General features: G+C 38.9%; 1 protein-coding gene across 1 annotated transcript; it reads right to left on the reverse strand.

The window, feature by feature from the left end:
• Nucleotides 1-7,304: 7,304 nt before the first annotated feature.
• On the reverse strand, nt 7,305-8,391 carry AgmNAT (Agmatine N-acetyltransferase). Its single transcript, XM_017161414.3, has one exon. The coding sequence runs from the start codon at nt 8,276-8,278 to the stop codon at nt 7,607-7,609; it is 672 nt and encodes a 223-aa protein (XP_017016903.1). The 5' UTR covers nt 8,279-8,391; the 3' UTR covers nt 7,305-7,606.
• Nucleotides 8,392-11,450: the final 3,059 nt, after the last annotated feature.

Genomic DNA, 11,450 nt, shown 5'->3' on the forward strand with positions numbered 1-11,450 from the left:
AAAAGGGATTCTTGCGGAATCAAATGACTGTTTTTTATACATATATATAATGCATACCTTTTTCGCTCCCCCCATCAAACTTTTCCAATTGCTGTTAACAAAACAGAAATCAAAATTGATTGCCAACTTTTGATTAGTTTCCCATTTTGCCGGGCCTGCTGCATTCGATGCCCGTCGATTGTCGATTGTCGTTGTCGTTGGCCAGGTGCCTTTGAGCCGCTTAATTGAAAAGCCAAATGGTGGTGGCCGCCACCGCAGCACATCCAGCTGTCCAGTAAACTGTGGAAAACTTTCCCAAAAAACCAAGCCAGAAACCCCGAAAAATATTCAAAAAAACGAATGCCGAACGGCAAACGCCAGAAGAAAATTGTTCCAGCTGCATTTGCATTTGTTGCGAAAGTTTTCCCAGTCCCGAAATTGCCGAGGAAAAGTTGCCCGGCCGGGCCAGAGAGTTTTCCGGTGGAAATGCAGGCAGAGAAAGGATGCTCTTTCTATTATTTTAAATCTATGAATTTATTATATTCTCTATTCTTTATTGTTTTATTTAATTGTGTTTTTTTTTTTAACAATTTATAATATTTATAATAAATTAAGCATGCAAATGCCTTTATTAATGTATTATTAAATTATTAAATATGTAAATACTTTATTTTAAAATCAAGAAAGACTATAATTTAAAGCTTAAAACTAAAAAAGAATTTTTGGATAAGTTCCTAAAGGCTTGAATATATTTTAAGCTTTGAAAATTAGTAACTAATTTTTATCTGTCTTTGCATTTATTTTTAAACAAAAGGTAAAGTAATTTTAAATTTATATTTTATATAAATATAAAAACTTGATTTAACTTTAAGTAACATCTTGAAAAAGTCCAAATTAGTCTCTCTTTTCTCCCTAAAACATGTTGGCTTTCTTTTTTAATGCCACATTTCCCGGCAACTCTATTGAATCTCCTCAAAGAAGAGTCTTATTCGTGGCCATTTTGGAGTGTGCCAACTGTCCATGAAAGTTTTTTTTTTTTTTTGCTTGTCCTGCGGCAGTGGCGCCGCCCCCGCAATTAAGTTGCCATAGTTGGCTGCATGAATTGCAAGTTGCAAGTTGCCGCCAGTTGCCAGTTGCCAGTTGGTAGCCCCCAGAATCACAGCTGGATGTGAAAGCTAGCTGGCAGAACTCTCCCTTATCTCTCGCTCCGATTCCCCACTGAATCGCTGGCAAAATGTTGATTAAAATGTAATTGGATTCTAATTAATGCTAATTGATTTGTGCGACATGTGGCTGTGTCAGGATATCGGACCCTGCAACACGGCCTCATTTGCGTTGCCCAAGTGGGCATGACGGGGCGAGGTAGGGAACACCTTGGATTAGAGATACAAGTGCAGATGCTGAGATATGTTCATTACCACAGGGAGACATCAGCTTACAGATGCATACATTGCGTATACGCAGTGTGTCTACACAGAGCGGGCAATATGTGGGTTTTTAGGATGTACAATCAGAGACTTGCCTGGAAATTTAATTTAAATGTAATTCTATAAAAAATAATTCTAAATTATTCAGAAATAATTTTAAATTATTCAGAAATAATTGTAAATTATTCAGAAATAATTGTAAATTATTCAGAAATAATTGTAAATTATTCAGAAATATATAATTCACTTGCTGCCCCTTTCTTAGGATGTATATTCTAAGGCGATTCCCTGGAAATTTAAGCTTAACTAAAACTTAAAAAATTATAAAAATGTATAAATGTAATGATAATGATGTTATGAGCAGTTCTAAATCCACATTTCTGCCAACACTGATGCCTTGGCCCAGCACTCGCATAGAAGTTGCTTAAATTCGTGGGCTCAGCAACCAATTAAGCTCTGTCAAATTGTTTGGCATTTGAAATGCAGCGTGAATACGGATGAATTTCCACTTTCCACATGTATATGAGAAGGATTTTCATTCTAGCCTTCTTTTTTCAAGATCTTTGCCTCCAAAACAACCAAAGAATATTCAGTTAAATTTCAAGCAAATTATCTGTTAACCATCCACCACTCTATGCCATAAATGTGAATGTATTCGCAGCCGAGATTCCTGCCGAATTCCAACATCCTGTCAGCGTTGTTGTTGTTCTTGTTGGTCCTGCGGGAATGATTCCGAGGCCAAGAGGAGCATCCATTCAAGCATTTTAATGTTCAGCCAGAGCACTCTAAGGGGAAAAGGAATGTGCGGCAAGTTGTTGGTCCAGGGAATGCCTATTTAAGCACTGAGAGAAACCCTCTTTGGTTTCTTGTTGTGAAAGTTTGCAAAATTAATTATTTAGGACTCTTGAGACTATAATTAATTTAGAAAATATAAGAAACAACTTGGAAATATATAATAAATATAATTCTAAATATATTCCTTTGGGGGTTTCTTAATTAATTACTACTTTTAATATATTAATTTCTAAAAGTACTTCTAAATCTTCATCTTTTTTAACTAAATTTAACTATAATTTTATATATTTTAGTCCTAGTTTTTTTCCAAGTATTTTTTTTCTGGCCTAGGACTGGAGTTGTATCTGCCACAAGCACTCCATGGTGCGTGCCCCACGGCCTCTGCATTTTGTTCTCAAATTCCTAAAGTCCCTCGAATCTCCTGCAATTCCTAATGGTCTCTGAAGGGGAGTAGGAAGAGTGCGGGAAGAGAAGGAGGAGCAGCTGCATCCTCGAGTGTGTTGGATTTGGTGGGCAGGTGTTAAACATTGGTAGCTTCACAGTTCAGAGTAAAGGTGTATGGGTTTGGTCGGGAGAAACTTTTGTTCCTTTAAAAAAACAGGGATACGGATACGGGAATTGGGCTACGAAAACAAGGAAAAGGCAACCTTAATAAATAGTGCTGACCAAAGCCAGAAAAAGCAATGAAAAAGGATATATGTTAAAATGAAAGATAAGATTCCTTAGAAATTAAAGAGTTTTAAGTACTATTTTAATAATTAATTATAAATATATCTTGGGAATAAATTGCTACTAATTTTTCTTATATTTTTAGGGGAATTTTAAATCAAAATAAAAATAGGCACCAATCTAACCAGACTGGAGAGCAGCAGCATCTTAACAAGATTGAAGATTAAATCGCAACAACCGGGTTTGATTTTGTTGCCTTGTCCGTTTGCCTGCCTGCCTTTGGTTACCTTTGGCTTTGGCCAGGTGCACACACACACACACACACACACACACAGAGACTTACTCCTGCCCACCGCCAGCATCTGTTGTCTGTTGTCGCTGGCCTTTGACCCGGTCCCCAGTCTCAGCTCCAAGTGCAGTTCCTGCAGCCTCCGCCTCTGTGTGTGTGTGTGCAGATTTTAAATTAGATTTCTGAGCTCCCCGGAGCTGCTGTTCCCGTTTTTGCCAACCGTAAAAGAGTCCCTTCCAGGAGCTATCGGGGCTATTGGTTTTTGTGGAATCTTAGCCTTTGATGGAGTCATTCAAAAGGGAGAATTGGCCTTGTCTACGGTAGCAGGGATTGAAAGTTTAATAAAGTACAAAAAAATATTATAAATTCTAAAAAATTAAAATAAGGGTATAAATATCCGCGATTTAATATAAAAAAGTTACTTTTACCCTGCTCCTTTTTGTCAACATATTTATTTTCATTTCCTTGATGTCTTCAAGCCTGTGTTCTTTGTTATTCCTAAGCATTTTCCGTCCTGTCCCTCAATCTATTGTCCTGCCAGCTATTCATCCTCAGCCCAGTTAGCCACAGCTCCTTTCAGGCCGCACATCCTTTGGCCATCCATCAATATATCCATTCATCCCTCCTGCCCCGCTGTGATCTTTGCTAGTTCAACGAACCTGGGCCGCTCCAATCCTTTATCTCCTGCCTCCTGTCCGAGCTGGGAGATTACATTTATTATTTATTTACAGGCCGGAGCGGGGGTACAGAGTCTAGACCTAGGCGCACTAATTGAATCACCAGGAGGGGTGGTGGCTGTGCCGGAAAATGCGTCAAGTGCAATTTAATTTAAATCGTGCGTAGCCAAGGGCAAGCGAGTGAAAAGCAGGAGCAGGAGCCGGGACAGGATCTGGCAAGGATATCGGTGTCATGGGGGCGGGGTCATGGGTGAGAGGTCGCATTTGAATAAGAGCCACCGGAGAGAGAGGCCACTCGGGGCACTCATTTCATATCCTGTTGTTTATGGCCACACATATCCTTAAGGTCGCAAAAGGCAACGGGAACAGGAGCTGACACTGGCAGGAGCTGGCAGGACCTGCCTGATGGGCCACGTGGGAGTCAAAGGTCAGTGTGCAAAGTGACTGCGAAACGGAGGCCGGCGAGGCGCCAGCGAATGTGCCAACGGATGCGGACACGGATATTGACAGCCGGGCAATAAAAACGACAAAGGCGACAGGAGGAGGATGTCGGGATGAGCAGCGGGAGAGGGAGGAGGAGGTGGAGGTGGAGGTGGAGGTGGAGGTGGAGGTGGAGGAGAAGCAGGAGAAGGAGCAGCAGCAGGCGGCGGACCATGGAGCAGCAACAGAAGCGGGAAAAACAACATCAACAGTCGACTCAAAGGATGCGTGAACATTTCTTATTTATACAACACCCGCACTGGCGTCATGCATATGAGCAAGCCAAAGCCATGAAATATACAGTTACACTTACAGCTAAAGCTACAAATGCAGAGGCAGAGACAGATAAAGATACATATAAAGATACAGATACAGATATACATACAGATAAAGATACAGATAAAGATACATATACAGAAACACAATAATAGTAGGGTTTTCTATATATATAGTAAACTAAATATTTTTTTAATATATTTAAATATGTAAAAAAAATAATTTAAAATTAATAGGACAATAATATTAAATTAATAAATCAATATTAATAGATAACCATATTAAATAAATTATATACAATTAATAGATTAATAAATAATATTAAATAAATAATTCAAAATTAATATTCTTAATTAAATAAATATTTTAAAATTAATAAAAATAACCCTATTATTTTGACCCTTATTTTCCCTATTAACACACACAAATTGCACCCCATAAATATAAATCCAGGCAAAAAAAAGCACTTTTGGGATCGAAATCCCTTTGGCAGCCTGTGACAAGTGACTGCCACTAAAGAATGCCAAAGAAATCTCCTTGAGAATTTCCACAAATTGTACAAAACAGGAAAAGAAGCATGATCAAGTATAGGAAAGTCTAGGGATCAGATTTCCATTTAAATAAATAATTATTGTTAATTATTATCTATATATTAAATGAAATCTATAATATTACCCATAAATCCCGTATTTGGGCCATATTTTCTTTCCCTGTAATCCGTTTGCCTGCCTGAAAAGTTGTTGTCAATCCTAAAGGAGAGGAGAAGCCAGCCTCTGGTGCTCCAGTTTTGAGCTGATGTCAGCCGGAATCCCATTATGGGAACTGGCTACCCATGGACAGGTTCAGGCTCCTTCATCCCGCAATCAGGCTGCTGATTCTTTGCCAGAGAAACTTGGTCCTTGCATTGCTCTGGCAGTGCTTCTCAGGTAAAGGAAGTTGCCTTTAAGAAAGCTCACAGAGAACCAAGAACCTGTTTATACCCAAGGGTATAAAGTAACCATGAAGATCAATCCCTTAAATTTTAGTTTCAGGACTTTTACCTTACGCTAAAGAGGTACTAAAATGTTTTTTTAAATACCCAAAAATATTACGACATAAACAGGAAAAGAGTAATCCCACATTCGTTGTTCTTTTTCCCAATAAAAAATTTTTTCTTCACCTTTCTTTTTAGCAAGAAACTTGTGCTGCGCCGCATTTTTGTTACTTGTTACTTTTGGCCAGTTTGCCTTTTGGCCGGCAGCAAAGTTTGAACGCGGCCATTTAGCAGGAGCAGCGGCAGCCCCCGAAAGTGGGCGTGTCAGGCGGCAGGATATCGCGCACACGGAATGCACGCCACGTCAGATGGCTCAGCTCGGCGCAGGACGTGCTTCACAGCTTAAACAGGGCGACACGCCCCCATCAGCAGATGCTTCGACTTTTTTTTTGGGGAGGGGCGGCAATGGGCGTGACCAGGGGAGGGCATAATCATACGGGCAAAGCGGCTTCATTATCGACAGCAGCTGCAGCGTCTAATTAGCGCGACCAACGCGTCGTATGCGCAATGAATAATTGTCGGTTACCTAAGCCGCAGGCCTCGGGGAATAGCAGCCGCCCTGCGGTTGCCACTCGCTGCGGTTGCCCATGTTGCAACTATGTCCAGCAGATACAGATACACACAGTCCAGCTAGATGCAGATACAGATACAGCTGCAGAGATACATTTGCTGTTGGGGTTACTTGGCAGCACGTGCCTTCTGGCGGAATCACATGGCTCACAAGGGATCCCGGCACCGGCCAGTAGTCACGCGCCAAGGACCAACACTTATTACATAATATCCCAGAGCCATCGACCAGCAAATTGGTCAGAGATCGAGATGAAAACGATAGCCATTTGGGAGTTACATTTTGATATGTTCAGGCCTAGGCCTCATTTAATTATTTAAACATTAATTACTCTGCTTAAATACTTTATTTTTTGACTTAATAACCTAATTGCACTCGAAATCCAAACTTGTTTGAGTTTATTCCGATGAAACTCTCAGTAAATTAACCACTAGGTAATTTCCCCTCCCAAAGGGCACATAGCTTAAGAGGCCCCTAAACTATGTAAGGTTGCGGTTCCCTTATTGGGGATTATTAATTAGCAATTTATTCCAAGCCAAATCCGTAACGCAGAGCTCACCTGGCGGCACTTCCCAGCAGCTCAGCTTGCCAGCTTTCCAGCTGTTGTTGTTGTCATGGAGACCACTCAGCCACCGAGCCACCCAGCCACCTAATTCCCGGCGTAAGCACCACACAAGTGGCGCATAACAACAATTGAATTTTCAGTTAACATCACTAATTAGTCTCAAGATGGTTATGGTTCTGGCAATATGTGGATTATTACACTAAGCCAAATGTCAGGGGAAGAGAATATTTACAACTAATTAAGTGACATCATTTTTATATTAATTTTGTTTATTTAATAAGAAATTAAATCAGAATTTAAATGTAGCTAAGCAAGTTCTAGATTTACTTCAGACTTTAATTACTTTAAATATTTAAAAATGATTATAAACATTTAGAAATAAATGCTTTTTAAATTTTAATAATATTTTATAATAATTTATAAATTAAAGTCACAAGTATACAAGTTCTTTAGAAATTGGAAAGCTCATTGGCCCTAAAAGATGATCCTATATGGCCTTTAAATTTAAAATTCAAATTAAATATTGTCATTTATTATTTGTTATTATCATTATTATTGTTTTATTATTTAGTTTTAATTCTTTTATTTAAATATAAAATAAAATAGAAATAAATGAAAACAAAGTTCAAGAGAATATAAATCTAAGCCAAGTTCATTTTTCGTTATAAAAAATGATAAAATAGATCTATTACCCTAATTTTTTTGAACAATTCGTGGCTAAAAATATCCCCCAATATTTTTCGGTGTGCCCCAAGTGCCATAAGTTACGCGGAACTGATAAACTATATCTTTCGGGTGGGTTTATGGCCACCCGGCGACAGCGATAAGGGCTTCATTGCTCCAGAGCTTTAGAGCCGCAGCACGAAGGTCTGGATACTCTCGTGCGGGGGCGGAGGAGTGACCACCTGCTGCCCGCTGGCGTCCAGGTGGTCCGCATAGCGCAGCGTGTGCACCAGCTCGTAGCCCAAGCGCTGCACCAGCCGCGCCGAGTAAACACTAGTGCAGTCCACGGAGACGAGGCGATGGCCCTGCTCCCGGGCTTTCTGGGCCACGGCCTCCATGAGGCGGGCACCCAGCGCCTGGCCGCGCAGCTCACTATTCACGCCCAGGGCATGGACATGCAGGCTACTCGGGACACTGAAGCGCCGACAGACATCGCTGCCGTTCTCCGCTGCGGAGAGTACGTCCAGAATGCGGCCCCACTTGCTGCCAGCATGCTGGGCCGCCTCTTGGCGCATCAGTTCCGGTGCTCCGGCATCCTTGGGACCCGCAACCACGGCGCCCACTATCCGGCGACTGTCGTTCCCCTGATCCTCCTTCTCCTCCGCCTCGGCCAGGAAGCAGGTTCCATAGGGGATATTGCTGAGCAGGAACTCCTTGTCATCGGCCGTGGGCTCCGGCGGGGAGGTGCCTGCGGTGAGGGGCTCTTCGCGGTAATAGTGTTCCAGCAGGAAGGTCATGAGGCGATCGGCCTCGGAGGCGGTCACCTGGCGTACCTTGATGTCAGCGGATGTGGTCATTTTTTAATAGATGTTTTTTATTTTGTAATCTGTAGAATTAGTAGGTTTGTTTATCTCCGCTGCCAGAGCGAACACGTGGAGACTCGGCGCACAACTGATCGTCAGCTGGTAGAGATTTGGGGAGAGGGTGGCACTATCTGTCACAGGGAACTAATAAAGGTGGTCTCTTTCGGAGCCAAAGAACTCTCACTTCAAGCGATTGTCAATATCGATATTATCGATCGATTTTTAATTATTTTTCATAAATTGAGGGGTTTGTATATAGCGATATATTTGAAATAAATAGATATTTAGATGGTTAAAAACAGCATAAACTTACTTAAAACTATAATTGTTAAAAATAATTGTAAATAATTATTTTAAATCAGTTCTAAATATAAATTAAATAATTTTTAAAATGTAAATCCATAGTTTTCCATATTTAAAAATTCGGTTATTCAATATTTCCACATAATTTTAAACGCTATATTTTTGTAAATATATAATTTCGAATTTTTCCTCGTGATATACGCCTCTACCTTGCCTAGGTATACCATGAGTAAACTGTGGAACGTGAACTGTGGAACGTGAACTGTGGAACGTGAACTGTGGAACGTGGATGCCAAGCTCAAGTGAACTTGCCTTCCAACTCAGATCCGATTGTTGGCCTAGGTCGGTGATCTGTAGATGCCACGAGGAAATCATTTAAATGTTATATACATTTATATTTATATATTATATAAAATATTTATATTTTATATCTTTAAAAAACAAAGAGAAATACATGAATTTTCTCTCAGTGCCCTAAAGAATTAGCTGCATATTTTCAAGCTATAATAAATACCATAAACTAGTACTTGGCCGCATTGTGTAATGCTTAACATGTTTTTCCAATGATGATGATGTCCGGACCTGTCCTGGCATTGATTAACCAATCAACCCGTAGTGCAGGCCATGCCCTAATCCCGGCAAGGAGCTGCTCGCATTTCCATTCGGACTACGTGTGGCATTAAGTGGCGGCAGTGGCGCTAATGGAGAGCATCGAAACCATTAGGAAAGGTATTAGGGCGGCTTAAGAACCTGGGCGAGCCGAGCACAACACATCAGGACAATGCAAGACAACAGCAGGACAAGGACACTCCTGGCTGAGCAAATAAATATCTATTTTTTTTACTACACAACACACAGAGAAAAAATATATATAGAGAGGTCTTACGTTTTTTTATTTAATTCAAAATTATGTAATTTTTTTTTCAATTGTAAAATTTCTTTCAATAATTTTTGGAGAAATCGAAAACTGAAAAATCTGTAACATAGCCAAAAATGCATTAAATTCGATTCGGAAAGCTGTTTTGAGTTAGTATTTTCAAGGTTAATAAATCTGCATATATAGATTAAAAATTTAACCAATTTAAAAATGTTCGATTTTTGTTCACCTCCTTAAACAATAAAATTAAACATAAAATTAAGAAACAAAATGAAAATTTTTAATTTTCTGGCAAACATGGCTAAATCGACTCAGCTGTTGATGCTGATCAAGAATATATATGATTTATAGGGTCGGAAATGAGTCCTTCACTGATTTTAAGGCTTCAAACTGATTTTATAGTCCTCTTAAGGTGTATTAAATTTTAAATATTTATTCATAATTTTATATGATCATTTTTGGGCTTAAAAATTCAATAACTAAGCCAAAAATGCATTAAATTCCATTCTGAAAGCTGTTCTGAGTTAGTATTTTCAAGGTTAATAAATCTGCATATAAAGTTTACAAATTTAACCAATTTAAAAATTTTCGATTTTTCTTTACCTCCTTAAACAATAAAATTAAACATAAAATTAAGAAACAAAATTAAAATTTTTAATTTTCTGGCAAACATGGCTAAATCGACTCAGCTATTGATGCTGATCAAGAATATATATGATTTATAGGGTCGGAAATGAGTCCTTCACTGATTTTAAGGCTTTCAGACTGAAATTATAGTCCTCTTAAGGTGTATTAATTTTTAAATATTTATTCCTAATTTTATATGATCATTTTTGGGCTTAAAAATTCAATAACTAAGCCAAAAATGCATTAAATTCAATTCGGAAAGCTGTTTTGAGTTAGTATTTTCAAGGTTAATAAATCTGCATATAAAGTTTACAAATTTAACCAATTTAAAAATTTTCGATTTTTCTTTACCTCCTTAAACAATAAAATTAAACATAAAATTAAGAAACAAAATTAAAATTTTTAATTTTCTGGCAAACATGGCTAAATCGACTCAGCTGTTGATGCTGATCAAGAATATATATGATTTATAGGGTCGGAAATGAGTCCTTCACTGATTTTAAGGCTTCAGACTGAAATTATAGTCCTCTTAAGGTGTATTAAATTTTAAATATTTATTCATAATTTTATATGATCATTTTTGGGCTTAAAAATTCAATAACTAAGCCAAAAATGCATTAAATTCAATTCGGAAAGCTGTTTTGAGTTAGTATTTTCAAGGTTAATAAATCTGCTTATAAAGTTTACAAATTTAACCAATTTAAAAATTTTCGATTTTTCTTTACCTCCTTGAACAATAAAATTAAACATAAAATTAAGAAACAAAATTAAAATTTATAATTTTCTGGCAAACATGGCTAAATCGACTCAGCTGTTGATGCTGATCAAGAATATATATGATTTATAGGGTCGGAAATGACTACTTCTCTGCGTTTTAAGCTTCTGACTGAAAATATAATACCTTGCAAGGATATAGCCGGCCTGTTTCATTTCAAACTATATTTATAAACCAAGTAATACTCATTTTTTTCGATTGCTGTATATGCGATCCCAGGGACTGGTTTAGTCCTGGCGGAAGGGTGGCCGGACAAGTGTAATCCGCAAACTACGGAACAACACGAACGACATCGACAGGACATCACATGAATGGAAAAGTAAGGGGGAGGTCGGCCAGAAGCACGAGCAGGAGCGGAAATGGGCTTGGCCGGGGATTATGCCACTGAAACTTATGGAAGTGAAATCGAGCGCGTGAAGTTCAAGTGGCAGCCATTGTCCACCTCGGAAAACACACACAATTCTAATTGGAGTGTGCGCCCGGGGGGGTGGCAAGGTCAGACACAGACGCAGGCAAAACAGAAAGGGGAACCCGAGGAGCAGGGGCCAGGGAGGAGTGCAAAACTAACCGAAAATGTCCAAACA

This window comes from Drosophila kikkawai, chromosome X (genome assembly GCF_030179895.1).
Source record: "Drosophila kikkawai strain 14028-0561.14 chromosome X, DkikHiC1v2, whole genome shotgun sequence".
Lineage (NCBI taxonomy): Eukaryota > Metazoa > Arthropoda > Insecta > Diptera > Drosophilidae > Drosophila > Drosophila kikkawai.

Bases quoted from the DNA above. Each gene is read 5' to 3' on its own strand.
- AgmNAT (XM_017161414.3), bottom strand. From the start codon at position 8,278: ATGACCACATCCGCTGACATCAAGGTACGCCAGGTGACCGCCTCCGAG.